This window comes from Leptonotus elevatus, chromosome 6, assembly GCF_054856555.1.
Source record: "Leptonotus elevatus isolate MCC_2025b chromosome 6, RoL_Lele_1.0, whole genome shotgun sequence".
Lineage (NCBI taxonomy): Eukaryota > Metazoa > Chordata > Actinopteri > Syngnathiformes > Syngnathidae > Leptonotus > Leptonotus elevatus.
Window position 1 is genome coordinate 10,828,142 of NC_141244.1, and position 23,510 is coordinate 10,851,651.

At 39.9% G+C, this 23,510-nt stretch overlaps 1 protein-coding gene across 6 annotated transcripts in view; it reads right to left on the reverse strand.

Annotated features, from left to right (window-relative positions):
• Positions 1-7,666: 7,666 nt before the first annotated feature.
• adgrb1a (adhesion G protein-coupled receptor B1a) overlaps positions 7,667-23,510 on the reverse strand; it is a 126,780-nt gene continuing 110,936 nt past the window's right edge. For 3 of the 6 annotated variants that reach the window (XM_086077798.1, XM_086077800.1, XM_086077795.1), the window contains 5 exons: positions 23,104-23,143; positions 21,531-22,192; positions 16,789-16,824; positions 16,436-16,594; positions 7,667-9,613 (listed from right to left, as the gene is read on the reverse strand). In XM_086077798.1, coding sequence (XP_085933924.1) covers positions 9,419-9,613; positions 16,436-16,594; positions 16,789-16,824; positions 21,531-22,192; positions 23,104-23,143 — 1,092 coding nt within the window. In that variant the 3' untranslated portion in view covers positions 7,667-9,418. The remainder of the gene's footprint in view (positions 9,614-16,435; positions 16,595-16,788; positions 16,825-21,530; positions 22,193-23,103; positions 23,144-23,510) is intronic. The other 3 variants (XM_086077796.1, XM_086077797.1, XM_086077799.1) reach the window with 3 other exon arrangements.

Below are 23,510 nucleotides of genomic sequence, written 5' to 3' on the forward strand. Positions count from 1 at the left end.
ACTCTGAACAAATTTAGAACCCCAAATGCACAAATAACGATCTGTTATCTGTTTCTCTGACCCAACACATTCCCCTAAAAAATCTCTGGTCAAAAAAAAAATAAACACCCTGAAATCCTGATCTGTACACTTTCTTCACCCTACAAGAGGAACATGTCAGCTAAGGCAGAACAATTTGATAACCGGAGATGTGACAAGCACGTGATGGCGTAAATTGTCGTTAAAATGTAATACTTGGCTAGCTTTAGCCCTCAGCAACCTGCTAGACATGGAGAGCTTGTTCAGACATGTAATAGATGTACCTCTTTAGCTAGCCTCGTGTCTCCTACTCACATTTGACTCACACACCTTCGTGATAGGCGACTACATCATTGAGAAGACCAGCCACAGTAATATATGTGCTTCTGTGGCCAGAGCACCTACCTGTTAGCCTGAGAGCTAAAACGGACAGGCTAACACTAGCTAGTGCTATCATTACACGTCAGCTCAAATGACACAAGGATGAGGCAATCAGATTACAGAGTAGAAAACAAGTTTGTAATCTTGACATTTTAACAAAAAAGAGTCAGCATTGAATAATTGTCTTTGGTCCCTTACCTTAGTTTTAGCAGATTATTCTATTTTAGCCAGTAACTGGCTAAATTCTGTAGTAAACATTGACTGCAATTTGTACGACCCTCCTTCTGGCGGTGACCTGAACTGCGAACATAGTTTACTTTAGAACAAGGCGAAAAACGTGCAATTTGCGAGCCTGTTAGACTGGGAGTGAAGTTTGTCAGTTTAAGGGACCAATGCTAATTACTCAAAGCATTGAACTCACTAAGAGATGTCTGGCACTTTGCCTCAAACCCGGTCAAACTCTTGGAAGGGTTGGGTACCCAAATGCAGGGACAAGAGGTAGTGTAGGATGTAATAAAAGGTATTTATTTGACCAAAAACAAAAAAATCAAAATGTAAATAGGCTAACAAGATACATGGAATCAGACATACTAAAACAACACAAGTCCAAAAAGAAAAACTGGCAACAGCCTCACTACCACAGGCAGCATAACGAGGCAAGGGGCCACTTCTGTACTCTCCTTTTTAATGCACATTACGAACATTAATAGAACTGCTTACAGTGTGTAGAATTTAGTGCCACCTAGTGGTGAACTAATAGAATGCAAATATTTTGAAGACCGACTAGCAAGAACTTGCTGGAGCGGCTAACGAGTTGCTCGGAAAAACTAGCCGGAGAGGTTAATAAAAGCAGTTAGCGGGAGAAGCTAGCAAAAGCAGAGGGAGACATGCTGCGGGAGCACAAATCACAGCACTTTGCGACGACCACCTGCATGCCCACCACAGCTGTGTAATGTAACCCATTCGGTCCAACATGAGCTGCCCCTACCACCAAAGAGGCTAACTATACGTTCACAAATTTCTTCTTCTCCTTCGGATATCCGTAGCAGAAAGATGGCGGCGAAACATGTCAGCCTTAAGTAAGGTGATCAAACTTTTTTTTTTTGTGCATATTATTGAAATAAATACAATTAATTTTAAGTTTACCACTAGATGCCGCTTAATAATACACACTGTCCTTTAAGACTTATATTTATACTCCCACATTTGGTATTTGTGTGTGTATGTATTTGTGCACTCATGCTTACTAGAAAACTTTACACCTTTGTGGATCCATATCAGTTCATATCAAAATATTCTGCTGCAATTTTAAAATGTTTAGGGTATCATTTTTCTCACATGCCTGTTTTCACTGTAGCATGAAAAAAAGTATAATTTCCTGTCTCAATGCCAGCATAGTCTCATAAGTCCCATGGCCAAAGAAATCTATTGCAAAACAGATATATATCGACAGATTGAAAATCAAGCATTCGCCTTTTCATAAAATGTGTTCTCTGTTTGTCCTCTGCACCCATTTTATTGCATTCTTATTTATTTCTACATATCCTACCAGTTATTAGCCTTTATGCTTTGCTTATAAAACATGCACGCCTTTGGCTCTGCCCGGTCAAAATCTCACAGCCAACCCTCAGAATGGGAAACCAAATTAAATAATTAAAATTAAATTAAAAAATGAATCATTTTTTCAGCACCGTGTACCTGAATAATAAAAATCTCAAATTATCTGATTATTATCTGGTTATATCCCACTGCGACCACCAAGACAACAATACTAGCTCTATGTCATGACCCCATTGCTAAACACGAGCCTGCTCAACAGACAGGTTCGATAAACAAACTGGTCACATGCTGCTGTGGGATGGACATCCACATTCTAGCACAGAAGTTGCCAATACCAGCACAGATCGTCTGTCTTCAATTGAATTGTTCATTTTGTTTAACATCCTAAAGCTTGACTCATGAAGATAAATAGTTGAGCTCTCTTGTTTTATTCAAATTTCACTTTTAGACCTTTTTTTTTAAAACTGTAAATAAAGGGAACTCGGACATTGCCTGGAAATAGCTGATATTGTTTTTTTTCATTAACTGAATAAAGTTGCAGATTTGGACTGCGGTCATTGAGATAAATTGAAAATATTGGTTTATGCCTTTAAACAGCAATCTTACTTCCTGCACACAAACGTACCAATATTTTCTCTGTTTTTAGATTGGATGATGTTATAGGGCATTCAGAGATGAATAGCTCAGGAAATTGATAAAGTGTGTATGAAGATATGTGCGTGGTACGTGTGTGTGAGTGTGTGTGTGGGGGTAACCATTGGAAAATTCTTAATTGAAACGGCTAAACAATAAATCACACATAATGAAACTGTTATTTGTCTGCAAAGCCAATGGCAATTACCCCAAAAACATTTTGTCATTTGTGTATGAAGAATCATTTATGAACAAATGTACATGAATAAAAATGATTATGTAAAATGTAGGGATGCTCCGATCCGATTTTATGCTGCCGATGCCAATACCGATCGTCTATGAATAAGATCAGTCGATATTGATTCCAATCACATTATCTGTATTATTTTTCTCCAAGATGTATTTATGGTGAGTGAGTGCCATTGGCTAAATTATCAAAACGCTTGCTGGTACAATGCATCAACAACTATCAACTAGCTAGCTAACTATATAGCTTGACATGAGAAGCTGTACACACTACACAAGCTGATGAAGCCATCACTGTTGGATTCCGACTACTTCAGATCTTCAGATTTTTGAAGATTACGGCCCTGATTTATACACCACCCTGTTTGTAAATGTTGATTCTTCAAGTTATAAACTACAAAGGGGATGCGTTCCTTATCTGCTTATTATGTCTTCGTCTCAACCTGATCTTGTCAGCCGTGCTCCCCTCGTGTCAGCCAATCTGCTATCTCCAGCGGAGAGCCTGTTGGTGGCCCAAGGTTCTTTGGTACAATAAGTTTAATGAAACCTAAAACTACACCCTGATTAAATGGGTGCGAGCAATGCATGCTGGTTATGAAGCGTTACGTATCATAATAATTTTGAACACTTGAATTTTGTTTTTCACTCATGTAAACTTGATGTAGGAACAAACAATTGTTCAGCAAAGTATGAAAGTTAACACTGAAATAATGATCTGATATAGAGAGAAGGCTTGGAGTATTCAATTATAAAATACATTGATTTAAAAAGATTCAACAAATAAAACTCAGCCAGCATGAAATGAATGCACATTATTGTGGACACGTGCATCCACAGGTGTGTGCAAATGTATATCTAAGGGTTAAGTTATTGGGCCCATTGGCCGGATGGCGAGTGTCTATTAGGTTTTCCCCACAGGAGCTCAATTTTCTTGACCTTTACGGACCAGACTGCACAAGATCACATAGCACAGAATTGTCATATTTGATGTGTGGATTGCACTTGATTAAATGCTGAGCTTGAGCAGGGATGGGCACTTGAACAATGGAGGGGAGTCAGGGACCGCAATTTGTCATCAGCGCTAATGAGAGTGGGCACATAGGACGGAAAGGCGACTCACCCTGTTCATTTTGTTCACCAGTAAATACTGTATATAACCATGTCTTGAATTTGAAAATAAAAATAAAATCACATTTTATTTTATTTTTAAGAATAAAAAAATAAATAAAAAAAATCACATTTTATTTTCAATGAATGAGCATGGTGGGGTTCAGTATCTCCAACAAGGTTAAGAACCACTGCACTACAGTATGTTTGTCCTGCATTTCATATCAAAACCCCCTTTGTTTACTCACCTGTGCGCAGGATAGGGCGGTAAAGTTAATCTCGATGTATCCCCTCTGCGTCATCGCGAGTACAGCATCCGTCACAACCTCCACTTATCCAACCCATCATACACACTTGTAACAACACCATTAAGTTTTGAATAGATCCATGTTTTTGAAAACACAAATTTAGTGCACTTCAAACAGATGCGTGGTGGACAACCTGCTTCTTATTTTACCTGTGAGACACCATTTTCTTGGATTTCTTGAATGAAAGTCGGCAGGACCCGCTCTCTTCTTCTCTGATGCAGGAGTACATTTTTGGAGTTGGATGCGATCTTGAGCGATGTCTGCCACCTAGTGGTGAACGCTATTATTATAACATTCAACTGCTCATCGACAGGTAACATTTTTATTTTCAAAATTTAATCAAGGGCCACTCGGAGTGGGGGCCGCGAGTGGCCTATCCTTGATGTACAGGGGAAAGTCAACTAATTCCAAAAACCATCGGCTCCAAATTCTGAGTTCCTTGGCTTTCCCTGAGGCTGCCTGGGAGCCTAATTTGAATAGTCAAAAACATTAGACAGAGTGTAAAAAGTGCCACAGAAATGAAAACAGGTGAACATCTGGCGCACTCAGTTGTTAAACATGCTGCTACTCTTCCAGACAGGTTGGTGGTGCAGTATATGCTTTTTTTTTCCAGAATGAATGAAAAGCAGCTGCTTAAAATTGAAAATAGGGGATGCTATGGATTAAGTTCTGAGTTTATAAACACTATCAGGGGATGTTACTGATCTTTGTTGTTGGCCCGTGAAGCCCTTTGAGACTCTTTTGTGATCAAGGGCTACACAAATAAACTTGACTTGACGTATGCGCCACGGTGAGTGTTTAAACTATTTTTTATGAGGTCCATTTCCTCTTAGCGTAGCCACCCTAACGGTTATTATGGATCTGCATTAATTATATGGTTGTTATTATCCTTAATCGATCATCGTCATTCACTCCCATGCAGGCTGCAAAATTACTCTCTTGACTGGTCTGCTGCTAATGGATGCATTTCCATAGAACTTAAGAACATCAGGAGAATGATCTCATCTTTGTTGCTCCTATTTGGCAACATTGCTGCACAGTTATAATTTCATCTCCAAGAGCACAGGTGTAAAACTCCGGTCCTCGAGGGCCACAGTGCTGCAGGTTTTGGAGGTTTCCCTATTCCAACACAAGCTGATTGCAATCAGCAGGATCGTTATCAGGGTTATGCAGAGCTTGCTGACGAGCTGATCATATATCAGCTGTGTTGGAGAAGAGCACCATCCAAAATCTGCAGTACTCCGGCCCTTGAGGACCAGAGTTTGACACCCATGTCCTAGAGCGGTGTTTCTCAACCCTGGTCCTCGGGGCATACTATCCCGCCTGTTTTCCATGTCTCCAAATTCCAACGCAGCTGAGGATCGTTACCAGGCTTCTCCAGAGCTTGCTGATAAGCTGTCATTGGAATCAGCTGTGTTGGAATAGGGAGACATGGAAAACAGGCTGGATAGTGTTCCCTGAGGGTTGAGAAACACCGTCCTAGAGAATAATTACATTGTTGAAATGTCATAAAAATAGCAACAAACTGTAAGCAAGCTGTGGAGAACCTGTGAAATGGTAAACGAGGGGAGAGTGAGGCAGCTGATGCTTTAAGGGTGCCCGTTAAGACATTGAAATTCAGTTTTATCTAATCAACTGCTTTGATCTTCAATGTATATGTCTTCTTTTGAAATGTTGTACCGAGGGTAACCATCCCAATGTGGTAATTATTTGAGAGTTAATTGTATTGTACTATTTGGCATTTTTGCAAATTGCTTCTTATGTTTGCCTTTATAATGCTAGTAAAAAATGGAGCAGCTATCTTGCTTTTGGATTAAGATAGGGTGACCAGACATCACATTTTAAACGGGACAGTCTTGGCTGAGCTTTATGTCCTGTCACGTTTTGGTTTTGTGGGGTTGGGTTTTTGCTTGATTTTGGGTGTTCATTTTCCTTTTTGTCTGTGTTCAGTGTTTTGTTTTATGTTCTTTGTCTTTCCCCTCGTCTCGTTATGTGTAACCACGTCCGGCTGTCGTTTCTTGGGAGGATGAGTATGGCGGCCTTGCGGCTTCAAAAGTCTTGGCCTATTGGCTATTACAGGGGTAGGCAAGTTCATTCCTAGAGAGCCGCAGTCCTGCATGTTTTTGATATCTCCCTCCTCGAACACAGCTGAGAGGCTCCTGCAGAACGTAATAATGAGCTGATGATTTGAAACACCTGGGTTCCAGGCAGGAGACACCGAAAACATGCAGGACTGCGGCTCTCTAGGATCGAACTTGCCTATCCCTGAGCTATTAGGATCAGTGGTTCGTCTTCTTCGCTGATTCTTCTGTGGCTACAGCGCCACTCCAGACATGGCATACGCATCACAGCTGTTAAACGTCCTCAGCGTCTTCGTTTGGACACACGTGTGTACAAGTTTCTTTTGCTTCCATGTGAACAGGCCTTAGTTTGTGGGGTTTGTCGAGTCAGCGTGGGTGCATTGTCTACCTTATGTGTGGAAGTTTGTGGGTCAAGTTTTTGCCACAGCCAAGTAGTCCTAGTACCAGCCAAGTCGTCTTCGTCAACGGCAAGTCGTCTTCGTCACAGCCAAGTAGCCATTGTCACCGCCAAGACGTCTTCGTCAACACCAAGTCGTCTTCATCACTGCCAAGTCGTCTTCGTCACTGCCAAGTCGTCTTCGTCACCGCCACAGCCAAGCCATCGTCACAGCCACTCCACGTCAAATCAAGGCAAATCAGGTCCTGACATGGCGACCAGTCTAGTCACGTCCTGCCCAATCATGGCGACCAGTCTAGTCACGTCCTGTCCTGTCCATTCATGGCAACCAGTCTAGTCATGTCACTTCCAGTCATGGCAACCAGTCTCGTACCGTCCCGTCATGGTGACCAGTCCAGTCACGTCCAGTCATGGCGACCAGTTCAGTCCCGTCCAGTCACATCCCATCGTGTCATGGTTGTCTGCTCACCTTTTTCCCTATGTTTCATTAAGGTACCACACATTGCACTTGATTCCTGTTTTACTGCCTTATTCTCCTGCATTTGGGTCCGCCATCCCTTATTCACTCACGTCCCACATGACATGTCCCAAATCCCGGGGGATTTTGCCAGCACCATTGTTTGGGTTTATATTTATGCAGGTCCCGTACCGGTTATATATATATATATATATATATTTTTTTTTTTTCAGCAAGCCAATTGTTTGAGCCATGTGTATGTCAAATCGTACATTTAGCGATTTATTTAAATAATCTAACTACTGTACATCTTATCGTGTTTACGTCATACTAGAACTACTTCCTGCTTCTGTGTCTAAGAATCAGAAGAAATGTAGTCCTACAAGCCTAATGCTGAGCTTTTCTGGTTGCACATTTCAAATATTACAATGCGGGACCAGCACAAGGGAAATGGCCGAGCAACAAAGGATGGATAATGGTGAGTGCATTGCCTTGTTTAGCGCTGTCAAAATGTCAACCAAGATAGTATTTAGCATTAGCGAAAGCAATAATCAAACCATCAATCACTAGATTGACTAGCGATTAAATTTGTTATAATTACTTTTTGGTAAGAATTGAATTGTTTATTTGCTTTTCAGCTAAATGAGTGTCCCGGGTTTTTAATTTTGAAAATCTGGTCACCCTAGATTAACATAATACAACATGTACAAAATACATATGGAGTACATTAACATACACATTTATATTGTCAAATTTGAAGAAAAAAGGAGAGTAAGTAAACTATAACAACACTAAGCACTAAAATCATGATGACTGCTTTTGTATAAGTACATATATAGATTTGTGTGTTTTTTTATTATTAGAAATAAGACACATTCACTTTGTGCTCTGAAAACTGTACATTAACAAACAGATAACCCCAGGTAAAATAAAAAGGCAAGTTAGGAGGTGTGGGAGGCCTCTGAGAGAAAGGCTGGCGATCAGGCAGATTTGAGGACAGGGGACAACAGCGAGGAGATCCGAGAGTAAATGGTTGTAGTGGTATAAAAACACGCAGGTTACATTGCCATACAGAACACGCATATAGTCCAGTATCCTGAAAAACAGGACAGGAAAGGGAAAAGAAGAATATCATAATAATTATTTTTGATATTTTCAGTAATGACTCTACCCAAGCAGAGTATGAAATATAATAAAATGCTGAAATCCATTCTGTAGAGCTCTGTCAAATAATTACAATGCTGTACATCATGACTCCAAATGAGCCTTGTGCTTTCATGTTCCTTTTATGTATCACAACATATCTTCTATATATTTATATATTGAGTCACATAGCCATCTTTAATTATTCAACATACATACTCCTTTTTGATCCCAATTTTAAACATTTTATACTAGCTATAATAAACCTGCCTGCTTGTCTTTGTCAACAAATGCCACATAGTTGGATGTGCCGTCCGACGAGATGTGAGCTATCCCCGATCCTCAGGGGTGGCATTGAGGTCGAGGACCGATTAGATAGCAAAGCCTGCAAGAATCTCAGAGGAGTCATTGGAGGAGAAGGCAATTCTCCATTTGGGCTGCTGATTTTGTTTTCATCCACATTCCCCCTGCACTTGACTCACCAGTGCCAGGGTGGAAAGTGCCGGAACCTAAAGGATATGGGCGAGTTGTGTGGGGGAAGGGACTGACTTAACGAGCATAGGATTTGGCGCTTGGCAGTCTGTCCTCAAACTATTGTGGATTTTTCGATTCATCACTGATGTTGAGGAAAAACTTTCTTGAGCCGTGTAAAACAGCAGTGTCGATTTTTGGAGAAAGAGAGAGTGCAAAAGTGATGCAGCAACACTGAATGGAAAGAAAGAAGACATGACTAATTACATTACAACCATTACATACATATTAGACAACAGGTTTGTGTATGATACACAATGGAGTCACTAAATCTCCTATTTTCCCAACTGTCTCCCACGTGAGCCAGTTTGGTACTCATGTCCATATTCTCATGTCCATATTCAGGGAGGCAGTTCATGTCTGATGAAAACATGAAATGAAACAACATACAAAGACATCATGATAGCAGTTTTCTCATGTAAATGTCCTGCATTTATTGTCTTTTCATACTCTCCTTTCTCCTCACATTTGCAGTGGACATCATCCAGTATGTGACATGTTCCTTGTTTGTCCAAGAGTGAAGTGAAAGGTGAGTTGAGGAAATGCGGTTCATTTATCACACCTCCGTTTGCAGGTCCATGATATCCTGGCCTACCAAAGGAATAGTTGCACTTGTCTTCTCCCACTCCACCGTCTGCATCTCCAAAGGGGAGGTCACTGTTGTTGCCAGGTCTTTTCTTCCCCAGGATGGAGGCGAGTGGGTCTTTTGTATGCCCTCCCATGCCCTCTTACTTGGGGTCTGCTGCTTATCCTAATAACAGGAGGAGAGCATAATTTACAATATTATTGAGATTGAGTTGTGTGCAGAGTGTGAGTTAAAGAGCTCAAAATCATAACAAAAATCCATAATAGCTTTTACATCCATATTTTACTTCCATACATGCAAATGGTTTCTATTCTAAATTTAAAGTTCTAAAATTACACAGAAGCGTGGAACTGCCAATGTGGAGTCAACATTCTTTGCGTAGTATGTTCAAACGTACTTATAGGCTAAATGCTTAATTTGGCTTACATTATAACAATATATTTGAAAATTAAGTATGTAAACATGGTTTTATTTATTATTATGTCGGCAGTGCACAATTTCCGTTTGGCATTCCCCCCTCCCGTTATACCATGGGGAATGTGCATGCGCAAGTCAATACCCCGTGGCATTATGGGAAAACAATGCTAAGTTTTTAGCATTTAGCCTACAAATACGTTTGAATGTATTTGCAAAATACGTTTAAAGATAACTCTTTTACTGCCAAACGTTATCCAAAAAACAACCCCTACAGTGCCAGCTGATTTCGAGCAAACTGAATATTGTGTGCTATGACCACATAAACATGGTGGATACCATACGAAAGATTGGATTTCATCCTTTCATTAGAAAAAAACATATGTTTCTACCTTACTCACCATTTGAAAATAGGTAATTTAAGTGTCATTTAGCAAAAATGGGAAAAAAGAGAAAACAAGCTTTTTGTGAAAAGATAAATTTTCTGCACAACAGTGACTTTGACACTAAGATTGTTTTAAGTGACGCTCTTTGAATTAGATTTACTATGACAGACGTTTTGATCATTCACGCCATCCTTGAAAATATTGTATTTCTTAAGATCCGCCATGTTTTCATGTAATTTGATACACGGGAGCCCAGTGAAAAGAGATACAATACTGCTATCTGCTGGCCATAGTTAGTGGGTGTCTTGGGATTTTTTTTTATGTATGTTCATTTGATGTATATTACTTAATACACCAGCGGATCCTTTAATCTTCAGTACATCCCAAAGTTTCCATTGACCAGGGTCATTGTTTGAGCAACGGCTTTGACTCTTGTCCTGATCCTTAGTCCTTTAACTAGTATAAATATAGTCTTCACAGGCATAACCCACAATTGAAACTGAGCCTTCACATTATACGATTTGTTTCCATAATCGTTGTAAAAGGGCAAGTCCCAGAAACATAAAACAACTGTCAGTCTAATACTTTTTCTAAGTTGCGTTTCAGTTGTATAAGATATACCAAGATGGCGAAAGGACTTTCGTACTCTGGACTTTTTCGCCATTCTTTCACAAATGCACGCCATGAGTGACATCAACCACTGGGTTCACACATTCTGACAGGGATTGTTTATATATGCCGTTTGATAAAAAATAAATAAAAATAATCACAAGTATGGCAATCTTTATAGTACAGTAGACCCTTACAGACCTAAACCATGTTAACCACATATTTAAAAGGAATGTGTATAGAGTCCATACACATGAAATCATGCCTGACGCTCTTTTGACAATGCTAAGAATCGTTTTCATGGCACTCTGCAAATCGTTTTGGTTGATTTGACGCAAAACAAACACAAACATGTGTATTGATATGTTAAAAGTGTCTGGTGATTATAATAATACGTTTTCAATAATTGAATGTCGGGCATTGTAAAACTCTTTGGACACATTCACTATGTAAGTCTTCTCTGTTGAATATTTAGATAAAATTGAAGGGTTCTCAAATAATTTTGTAATTTGCACTTAACTCAATTATGCCTTATCATTGAATAAGTGGTTAACTACATATGGGAACTACTGCGCCAATAAAACAAGATGATCTGAGATGAAGATGAGGGAAGTCTTACTTCTGGGCAAATGAAAAACATTTGTAACAACATGATTGATTCTAAGACGTCAAGTAAATTGTTGGGGAGGTTCCAAATGTTATAGACTGTAAATTAGTATCAGTTATACTAATTCCTGTCATTTGACAGTACACCAAACAATGGCAAAACAACAAATTAAAACCAATAATACTTTCATAGACCTACTTTTAATTGATCTTTTGTAGTTTGTCCCGTCTGGAAGAAATCAAAGCCTGGTACTAAACTTGTTGAATTTCAATGAAAAGCAAACAAGGTATGGTGTTTGGTCTCAGTGGCCCTTGTACAATCCCACCCTACTGGTTTGGGCCGCACGGCGGCTTATCTAAAGACAACAGTCTCAATCTTGGGTTTTAAATTGGACGGAGGTTTTAAATTGGACCGGCAAACTGCAAATGCGTCTTTTTTTTCTTACTTTTTAAATTTTAGGCAGCTGCCTAGGCAAAGCCTCTCCCTTTTACAACTTTGAAACTTGCACTTAAGAGTTAAAAACAGCAATCCATGCCTTCGTTGCTATATTTAATATTTTCAGTCTTGTCCGATTGAACATACTTTTGTTTTTACTTGACTTTCCGTTTAAGTATTTAGTTTTATAGTTTCTCGCTAAGTTTACCTAAAAAAAAATGTAGCAGAGAAAATGCAATTGGTCCAAAACTCAGCTTTCACACTCTCAACATCCCCTCACACCAGCCACAACACACCTGTTTTTACAGCAACTGTCTAATAAAAAATCCTGCTCTTCACATTCAAAGCAATCAATAACCAATAACCTCAGCATCTCACCTTCACATGAACACACACAGACACACAATTTATCTCATGCCTTTCCCACCTGACCTTCCCAACCTCATTTAATCAAGAGTTTAACCACAGTTCAATTTGAGTGGCCACACCCAGGCCTAAGCGATTCAAATCGAGTCTATCAGTCTGGAAGAGGTTTCAAAGCCCTGACCAAGGTGGTGGGGACTCCAGCAAACAACTGGAGAAAAATGGGAACAGTGGTGTACCTTCCCAGAAACAGCCGTCAAGCAAGATTACTTCAAGGGTGAAACAATTGACTCATCCATGAGGTCACAACAGAACCCTGAATGGCATCCAAAGAACTGCAGGCCTCACTGGCCTGAGTTAAGGTCAGTCATCGTGACTCAACCATAAGAAAGAAATGGGCAAAAATGGCATCCATGGGCAAATTCCAAGGAAAGACAAACATTGATGACAAAAAAAAAAAGAAGTATTGTCTCACCATTACAGCTAGCATAAAAAACTAACTATATTTCAAAAGAACATCTTCAACATACAGGGTGCTACTTAGCGCTTCCGGGACCTGGACAACTTGTTATGACGAAGGGAACAATGAGTTCAGTTGTATACCACAAAATCCTGGAGGCAACGGATCCGCTATCAGCTCTTGCCCTCAAGCTTACCTAAACCACACCAGCAAGTCCTACGCTAACTGGCTAATAAAAACGACATTAAATGAAGGTCTTGGAGTAGCCCTGTTGAATTTCAGACTTAATTCTATTAAAAAGCTGTGGTATGACCTTAAAAGAGCAGTTCATGCAGAGTTATGACTGAGTAGTGGGCCAAATTTCATCCACGGCGATGGGAAAGTCTGAAATGCTTGATTTTAGTTATTGTTGCCAAGGGTGTCACAACCGGTTGTTAGGCTCAAGGGGCCAATTACTTGCATCCACACTCACTTTGGAGTTTTTCTCCTTAATAAATAAGATAATTTGGGAACTGCATGTTATATTCTAAGGGCATTAAGTCGATTGCATTTGGACTGTTTTGGTTGTCTTAGAAGATGTTTCGCCTCTGAGCCGAGCAGGCTTCTGTTCGCGCACACTGCACTGCTCCAGACACGGCAGCTGTCCTCTCTCGCCTAAGTAGCAGTAGTAATAATAACAGTTATTATTATTGTCATTATTTATCAATAATGATGAGTATTGTTATTAGCAAATGCTCACTGCACAAATTTCAATGGATGACACCACTTGCTTTCTACTTAAACGAGCATTGTGGACTTGGTCACTATTTTACTCGTGATCGCCACCTCTGGCCTAAAGCAAAACTGCAGCCTCAGTGTAAAGCTTGTGCTTGGTGTCACTCCCTCTCTCCCCCCTCAAGAAACTGTGGTGTGTTTGTGGCGAACACTCCGCACAGATGGGAAGATACGAGCTGATGGGTGCAGTCTTTATTAAAAAGTCAGGGCTCTTTGTACTCATCTGGGCATTAGTGGAGCATGCAAAAAAGCTTTAACATTAACATTTTCAACTCCACAATGCATCTTTAATTAAAGAAGTGGGCATTCCGTCAATATTGACAGAAGGCCCGTCAAGCTGCCAATGATGGACACCCGCTTTGTTAATGATAAATGAATGACGGGAAACTTCTTTAATCTTGCTTTTTTGTCCTGCTGTAAATGAATAAATAAAATAACAAGTACGCTTAACCAGGTATGCTAATTTATTTGCAAACCGTATTGAAGAGCTCGGATGACTACAGACTGTGATTAGGTTTACATGCAGTCAATATTCGGGTAAAGGTCAGAATTCCGGTTTCTGAAACAATCAAGGTAACACGTTTACTTGCGTGGCAGAACGAGTAATTACGTACATAACATACTTTCCGCTTTTAACTTACTACGTTCAATAAAAGACATAATAATGCATCAGGTTTATATAGCGCTTTTCTAGACACTCAAAGACGCTTTACAATGGAATGGATACATTATTCATGCACTCACACATTCACACTGTGGTGGCGTTAAGCTACTTAAGCAAGTAGCCACAGCTGCCCTGAGGCATGCTGACGAGAACGTGGCTGCCAGTGCGCGCCTACGGCCCCTCCGACCACCACCAAACATTCGCACCTTCCATACACCAGTGTGAGTAGCACTGGAGGCAATGTGTGTGAAGTGCCTTGCCCAAGGACACAACGACAAATGACTTGGGATCGATCGAACAGCCGACCTTCTGGTTACTGAACGACGGTCTCTACACCCTGAGCCACGACCGCCACATTATATTTATGTCACTCACCACGCTAAATAAAATAGTCGGTTTCCTCCTCCAGAAGTGTGGTTCTTTGCTGCGAGCGTCATGTTTGTTTACATCGGCTTGAGTATTTCCGGTGGGTTACACGCCAAAAGCACAGACTTATATACTTGTATATATGTGTATAATAGGCGCAAACTGTGGCGTTTTCGCTGTAGAAACACAAAATAATGTGAAAACACCGCGGAGAAATCAATGTATTCAAGCGAGGCTCCTTTAGCGAATGGGACGGAGCTGAGCATACAAGACGTTACTACAAAGACCAAGATACCTTGCAAATTAAAATAAGAAAAGAAGAAGAAAAGAAGATGATGAAGAAAATAGAGAGCATGCGCACAGTGAAAAACAATGCGCCGTTCAATCGAGGTATTCCAAATGCGTTTATATTGCGCAATAATTCGGGTTTTGAAAGGGGTAACCCAGGGTTTTTAAAAATGTGCGTTTACATGGCCTTACAAAACCGGAATATTACATGTAAACACACCCAATAACACGAATATATAATATTGCCAATATTCAGGTTATAAAAGGGTTATTGCTTGCATGTAAACGTATTCTGTGATGATAATCATTGTCTGTTTATGCAAGCATTATCTTAGTGCTCAGTTTGTTTATTGTACTTGTACATCGGGCACGTTGCTAGACAGCTAAGGGGTCCTTCAGAAAACCATTTTACATCAGACAACTAATTGACCAGCCAAGGGGTTGATTCCGTTGGTCGTGCGCGGCAGTATTCCCAGCATGTACAACCATGTGCACATACATTAGTGAGGAAAAGAATAGCAACATGAACGATGTCAAGCGGAAAATAGTGGTGACAAAATGCAATTTAGCATGACGGAAGCGTGGTTAGAATAACGTTGACGGACTGCGCTCATGCAATTTACTGTCGGTTCTGAAGTAGCAGCTGTAATTTAGCAATGACGGTTAACATACCGTTGACGGATTGATGATTACAGTTTGGTTCGGCTTGAAATGTTGACGGACTGACAATGACGGATGCTCAAAAATGCAATGATGACCATGTCTGGTTAATAATACGCGCCTCGGATGTAGTGTAGCTGTCAATGAAATACAGTGTACACCAACACTTGGCTATTACTCATTTCCCGACCTGTCAATTCCACTGAAGTAAGCAAGAAAACAGATGTTCTTTACCCTTAATAATGACTTGTAAGATTACTTTTTAAAACTTCGTTGCAATTCTAATTATTTCTACTCCCATGAATTAGAATTTAATCTTCCCATCCGAGGGATTATAACACATATAATTATAATCAACATGCAGTCAATATTTTATTACAGCATGGGAACAGACAAGTTATAAAAACGGAAAGAGGTAACAACAATACAATAACTCACGCCTTGTGTAAACTAAACACTACCTTCAATGGTGATGCAGTAGAAGAGTTTATTTCAGGTGCCAGATCTCTTATATAGCCTGAATTACATAATGTGCTAAATAATATTAATTATCTATGAAGGACTGATTTTCTCGTCTAGTCTACAACAGGCTAAGGTAGGACCAACAAAAAGCTACACTCAACCAGCAAGACTAGAGGAAGGAAGTGAAATATGGAGTCGACATCTCTTTTGAATCTTTAATAGAGTGCACTCCTCTGGGAAGGTTTCCCGCAAGAACGTGTCTTTCCCCCCCTCAATTTATCCAGAAAAGTAAAATTCCACAGGAGTTTTACTTGGTTGAGGCCACAGCATTGACAAAGAAAGTGGTTAAGTTGACGTGGAAGCTAACTGGAACTGACTACCAGACAACTCCACCCAACTTTTTGATTTTGTCTTGTATAAGGTGAAAAGAGAACATCATTAGACGGGTGGGGGGGGAGGTTGGGGGGATGGGGATTACAGAACAGAGTAAAGTCTTTACACTTATGTTGGTCTTGTCGCTGCTGGCAGAGGACACACTCCATCTTTTAGTAGCTTTGGCATCAACAGGTGGAGACTCTACATCCATGTCTGCACTGTGAGTCTTCCTGTTCAGGTCCTGAAACATGTCCTGGTGGCGTTTCCGGGTGTGCATTATCTTCTACACAGGAAGATTACGCACAAGGGAAATAGCACAGACTCCCATCAATTCCACTTTACCCTCTCCTTATTCATCTCTAATCTCTCTAGTAACGTTCCAAACAGTGAATAATAAATGTATGCAAACATCTACAGATTAAAATACTAGAGAGACAAATCCAAGCTCTGTATATGAATGAAAGAGACTAACATTACCTCAAAGTCAAGCTCTGCATAGCGTGATTTTCGCCTCTGGGGGGGAGATGATACAAACAGATTAAAGTTGTGTGAAGATATTATGTGCTACGTGAGAAGACAAATGCTTAAAGACATTTTATTCTGGTGGAAAGTCAATAAGGGATTTTCTGCGACTCATAGGAGAGAAGTGAGTCACGAAGGGAGAAAACAAGGTTTGTCACTGGTCATTCCAGCCCCGTTGGCAAAAGCTTGCATTTAACAGATTGTGACCGAATGACCTTTAAGTCAGCTGTCACTGAATAGTGAGGGAAAACCTGACCTTCAGGCTGCCCAGTTGCTCTGGCAGCTGCTGCCTCACACGCCATTATGGAACTGTGTTTTGCCCTGAAGTGAAAAGACACCAGCAGACAGATGTTGAGGCCACTCTGTGCTGCTCACTATGATGCCACATCTTGCGAATGCAGTCAGCACTATCATCTGGGACTATACTCAACTTTTTTTTTTTTGACCACCTAAGGTTTTCCTGTGGCTATCTTGGCTAACATTTTTGGATGTAGTATTGTTTGCCCATCAAATAAGATGCTTGTTGTCTAATTTAAAACCAATAAAGCAGTGACCCTAGTATGTGTGAAATGTATCAAGATGATGTATGGATTAAAAACAAAAACAAATCAAAGCGGATATTATGTGATGAGACAAAAGGATGTCTAACTTAGCAAAAAATAATGACAACTTTGACCCATGTGCAGCACTGTACAAAAATCATACTGGTTGATCTCGGTCAGGATTAGGCAAGTTCGGTCCTAGAGAGCCGCAGTCCTGCATGTTTTTGATGTCTCCCTCCTCGAACACAGCTGAGCGGCTCCTCCAGAACGTAATTATGAGCTGATTTGAAACACCTGGTTTGGAGGCAGAAGACACCGAAACATGCAGGACTGCGGCTCTCTAGGACCGAACTTGCCTATCCCTGATCTGGGTAATGCTGCTAAGAACAATATTAGGTCTCAAGGTAAATGGTAACACGACTCATAAGCAGTGGCTAAGTTTACATACAGAAATATTCCACTTTTATCAGATTAATGCGATACGCTGGCAATATCCTAAAACATCAGTGGAATCAGAGATGACAAAACACAACTTGTTGTATTTTTATTAAATCAAAAAATATGAGGCAGTTCATATAAATATAGGTTATTTGAATATAATGTAATCAATAGTGTAAAGACCTACCCGACTAGTTTCATTTTGAAAACCAATTTATGGTATCTGTATACAAGTGATATGAGTACCGTTTTTTTTTAAATTTGCAGTTATTTTCATTCAAAAGGTAACACTAAAGTCATTCTTCCCACACTTTTACCGTTCTGTCCCAAATGAAATTTCAAGATTTGCAAAAAGCTTTATGAATATGAAGATCCTAACTATATTTTTAGTAGATATAGGATATGCATTTTCCATAAAAATTAACACAAATGCATCTTAAAAGTTCCTTTTCTAGGAGGTTCTTTTACATATCGCCCCTCTATGTCACTAAAGCTGTCTTTATCATTAATGTGGTTCGGGTTCGAGAAAGCCTCATTATGTTGTTACAATACACCAGAGGGATCTGTGATCTGCCAGAATGTAGCAGCCATTTTACATTCAAACAATAGCAGTCAGCAAACTACATGGTGTTATTTACGAGGTATATAATGAAAATGAGAACAATCCTATATATCCACAAATTCACCCAACATCTTTGGAAACATGTTGCAAATCATGAAACTTCATTTGTGATTAATAATGGGGAAGACATTTTAGCATTAACTGTTTTTCACCTTTTGAACTACCAATAATTCAAATACTCATATCAGTAAAATTGATTTCCAAAATGAAATTCAGTTGTGTATGCCTTTATGGCAGTGGTGTCAAAGTCCGGTCCTCGAGGGCCTGGGTCCGGCATGTTTTCGAGGTTCCCCACGTTCAACACACCTGATTCATATTTAAGCTAATCATCCAGCTCTGCAAGAGGCTGATAATTATCCTGATCATTGAATCAGGTGTGTTAGAGTAGAGAAACCTCAAAAACATGCAGGACGCAGGCCCTCGAGGACCGGATCTTGACACATGTGCTTCATGGTATCAATTAATTTATACAAGAATTACCTGCATTTATTTACGTAACATCAGCACTAATGTCAGTTAGCCCACGATAATGGGCTAAAACATTCAAAGGAGTTCTCCACAATATTAATCTGGGACTGCTCCAATGTGACCTGCTCAGGAAAGGCAGGACATTCGGTACAATACTTTTAGAGCTGATTTGGCAATACGGCAACTTGTGCACACCAAGCTTTTGTTTTGACCAATCAAGGCAACGGATGAAAATGTTGTCATCGTAGGGAATTAAAAAAAAAGCTAAAAGCTGAAAATGCACAAACCGCCTCACGCTGTTCTTTTTCCAAAAAGGAATCTGGCAAATTCTGTGAGAACAGAATCAATTGCAGCGCCCATGCATTCACCGTGTTTTGTTTGTTTGCACCCACCGGCTTCTGCGCTTCTCGTTTTCATCACAGTCGCATATCCCGCCCTCGGGCTTGGTACAAGATAGATTCTCGGGGGTTTGTAAACTAACAAATACCGCAATAATTCAGCTTTCAGGCAAGGTTACATATATGGGGCTTCACCATATAGTGTTCCCTCACTTTTCCCAGGTGATACGTTCCATGCCCACTCGGGATAGATGAATTTCCGCAAAGTATCATTAAAAAGAAAATAACCCCCCCTTCAATAACCGCTATTACTGCCTGTCACCTTAAGAGCTCTTCTTGCGGAGTTGCGTAAATGAGTCTCCTTGTTGAAGTTAATTTGTTTAAATTAACTTGTTTGTCTAGTTCTCCTGCAGTGCATGGGGTGGGGGGGGGGGGGGGGGCATGCCTTGGTCTCACCAACTGTTTTTTTTCTGTTCTAAAAATATCTCAACAGTGATGAGACATTGACTTCCTAAGAAGAATCAAAAGAAGTAAGATGACTTACTTATCATGGTACACTTTTCTTAATTTACCAAATATTCTGCTTTGTTAAAAAATGTAACTGATTGACTAAAGAAAGTGCTGTTTTTATTTACTCATATGTTACCAAAAAAAGGACAAAAATAGCAGCATAAATGGAACCAAATAAAAATCCGCGATAGAGTGAACCGCAAACAAGTGACGGACCACTGTATAGGTTAGCATTAAGCTAGCAAACTTTAACTATTATATCGTTTGGTTGAACGTTTTGTTTAAATATACGTTTAATTCTGTTTTAGGTTTCAGTTTTACAGTAAACTTGACTGTATTGCGGTTTAGAAGTCTTTCTTCCATAGCTGCTTCAAGTAATGTCCCTTCACGCTTGCCGTACTGTTATGTTGGGCAATGGAGGCTGAATAAAGTATGTTACAGTTTACCGAAGCATGCTCATCCAGCTTAAATTCTTTCTATGTACAAATACTCTAGTGACAAACTGAGGTGTTCTGGGTTACAGGATCAATGAGCCCTGCAATGGTCCACTGTGAACACACAAACAAACAATATTCTTCTTGAGGCTCATAAACAAGTTTTTCTTTCCAAGCCTATAAATATACAGCTGTCATTTCATAAGGATCTTGCGGCATTATTTGTGAAGAGTGGGGTAAAAGTGACTGAATTTGATGCTTTTTTGAGCCAGCCGCTGTTTAGTCGACACTGAAAGTATCCCTCACCATAGATTTACTAATTTCTCCTGGCAGGTTAATCATTTATGGAAGCTAAACAGAATACTGTAATAGTTTGTTGATCACTGGCAAGATCCAGAGTGCTTCAAGGGTCTTGAGCGCTATACACTAGCTTCGGCAGCTAGCTTAACTGCGCGAGCGATCACTGCTAAGGATTGTCACAGTTTCACACCTGTTGGCTAAATTTTCCAAACAGTCTGGTTTGGTCGGTGTGATATTTTCAAGAAAGAGCCTTGTATCCTTTTTTATTCACTTTATTTACATCTTAGCACACACACAGCACGGGGTCCATTCGACACAGACAAGTTTTCTTCTATGTGTGTGTTATTCTTTGTCTGTAATCAATGTGCTCTTTTTCCATGGTGCACCCTAGTGTTCAGACTGTGACGCCACAGTTAGATAAAACGGACATTTAGAACAAGATGACCAACTTTTGTTCCTACAACTCTGGTTAAATTATTGGTAATCTTAAATGATGTATTCGTTTTATTTTTTGCACTGTCGTGTATTCTTTGAGTAGTTGTATTTAGAATTTATTGTATTTGGCCAATGGATATTTATGTTGTATTTTCATTGGGTGTTGTGTATAAAGTATATATTTTACAAGCACATGGGGAAATGTAATAAAAAACTGCCATTAATGTCATGTAATATTGAGTAACAATGCTCGGGAGATTATTGTCATCTAGATATATAATTACCTACCTCTGGATCTAATTTTTTTTTCCATATCTCTATGTACCGTGTAATCTTACCAGCATCTTCTGATGAGTTTAACCCTTCATTTCCACAGCTCTCAAAAAAGGTATCATTAACTACACAGAAACAAATAGGTGTTGTGATTCTTGTGTACTTCCTTTGTTTTTGTTTTTTAACTGTAGTTGTAGTTTTGTTGATAGATTCTTGGGGTTTGTAGCAATAACTGACATCCACACAGAATTATGTCTCTTTCGCGGTAAATCCTATTTTTAAGTTTCAAATCTGAAGGTGACGGTGTATTGCTTGGACAAGATCAAAGTGTACTCACCTCCAAGGAGCTCGTGGATAGTGTTGAAACGGTTTCACTCTTGGTCATCGCAACCGAGGTTCCAGATTCTGCTCCATTGCAGGTGCTGCTGTCCACTTGAGTGTCTCTGGGTAGCTGTTGTAGGTTGTGCGCAGGTGAGTCTCTCTCTGTACATAACACACTGACCTGGTCAGCAGGCAGGCTTTTCAGTCCGAATCCAAGCGCTGGCTCACCACTGACAGGGTTAGCCAGGTGAACGAGCCTTGTCTGAGGCAGCTGCTCAACACTTATGTTATACTTGGTTGGTTGCTCTTCTTTGCCCTTGGCGGGCCTTAGGGTGCCTGTGTTGTTGGTTGGTAAAAGGACAAGCCCTGGGGCTTTGCCAGTGCCCTCACAACTGCTTCCTTCCCCATTCCTTTGTGGAAGCTCACTATCGAGCTGCTTAAAGAGTTCACTGTCACAGATGTAAATGGATTTGGCACCAGGCAACTCGGTGCTGATTCCTTTAGTGGTACATTTCTCTCTACGTAGAGTCAGTGTGTGGCTGGTATAGTCGGCCATGTTCTGGAGGTGGACTTTGGCCATACTGGCTGGCATGGTGTGGAAGTTTGATCCCCTTTGAAGGGTTACAGCCCCAGAAGAGGTCTTTTCCTCTCCCTGGAGGGAGGAGTGCTTCACATTGCCTAGATTAGCAGAGAAGAAAGATGCAAAGAAGGTTACAAGATTCATTCAAGTTATGTTGAAGTTTCATATTCATGATCCTAAATTAACATTTCCCTTTGAGACTAATTAGAAAGTAATTTGTTCCAGAGTCCAGACTGTTGCCTCCATTCAAACTGTCACACAAGTGTATGCAAAAGTTCCACTCTGATATAAATCAGACAAAAACAATAAACGACTCTCTTACTTTTAATGGCAAATGAGGCTGTGTAATACACATTGCATTACAGAGACTCCAAACCAGATATTGGGACGTGTAGTGCCCAGGAAGTCTGCCCCGAATATAGCTGCAGCGTGGAGACCTCAACGCTCATGTGGACCTCAACAGCAGAAGCTCGGATGAATTTCAAAATAAAATTATGCTTACGCTCATGCGTACGTCGATACCTCAACTTGATGAGCGGAAGCTTAATCGGTGAGTGGAAGTAGTATTTAAATGTTTATATGGTTTTAAAGGTTGGCTTTAGGGTTAGCTGCTAATGTTAAATCACAATATTATCTGAAGTCTAGCGGAAGTAGTATAAATGTTGATATGGTCTTAAGGGTTAGAGTTAGTTGCTAACATGACATGCTAACGTTAAATCATAATATTATCTAAGGTCTACTTTTGTAGATAAACGTAATTATGACTCTATATACTTCTTCTTCATTGGTGCTCCATACTCTTATTTTGAAAAATAAAGATAGCTTCCGGCAACTTCCGTTCATTGAGCTTCCGATCGAGATCTGCATGAGTGCCAAGGTCTCCAGGCTGCAGCCATACCAGACTCGAAAATGTGGTTGTGCGAAGACATCGCTCGTCTATTCAAAAAATGTTTCAAAATAATTCAAAAGGGCAAAAATAAACCAAAGTACAAAATGAAAACATATTTACCTGATCTGCAAGCCATATCAACATCCTTTTCAAAGTCAGTCTGGTGACACAATGTAAGAGGAAATATATTTTATTCCGAATATCAACAATAGTTTATACAGATAAAATGACATTGATGTAGTTGATATAAAAAGTCCACACATCCCTGTTCAAATATCAAGTGTTTTATGATAAATAAATAAAAAGATGCCTAGATAAATTTTATACCATGTGCAATCCAATTGCAATTTGTTTTAATGTATTTGCGAAGGGAAGTACAAATAAACAAGTGAAATAATGTACTGTAGTTGCACAAGTGTGCACAGCCTTTAATAACCGGGAATCTGGTGTTGTTCTACATTTACCAATCACATTCAAACTCATGTTAAGGAGTAATTTAAAGCACCTCTGATAAATCCCTAATACAG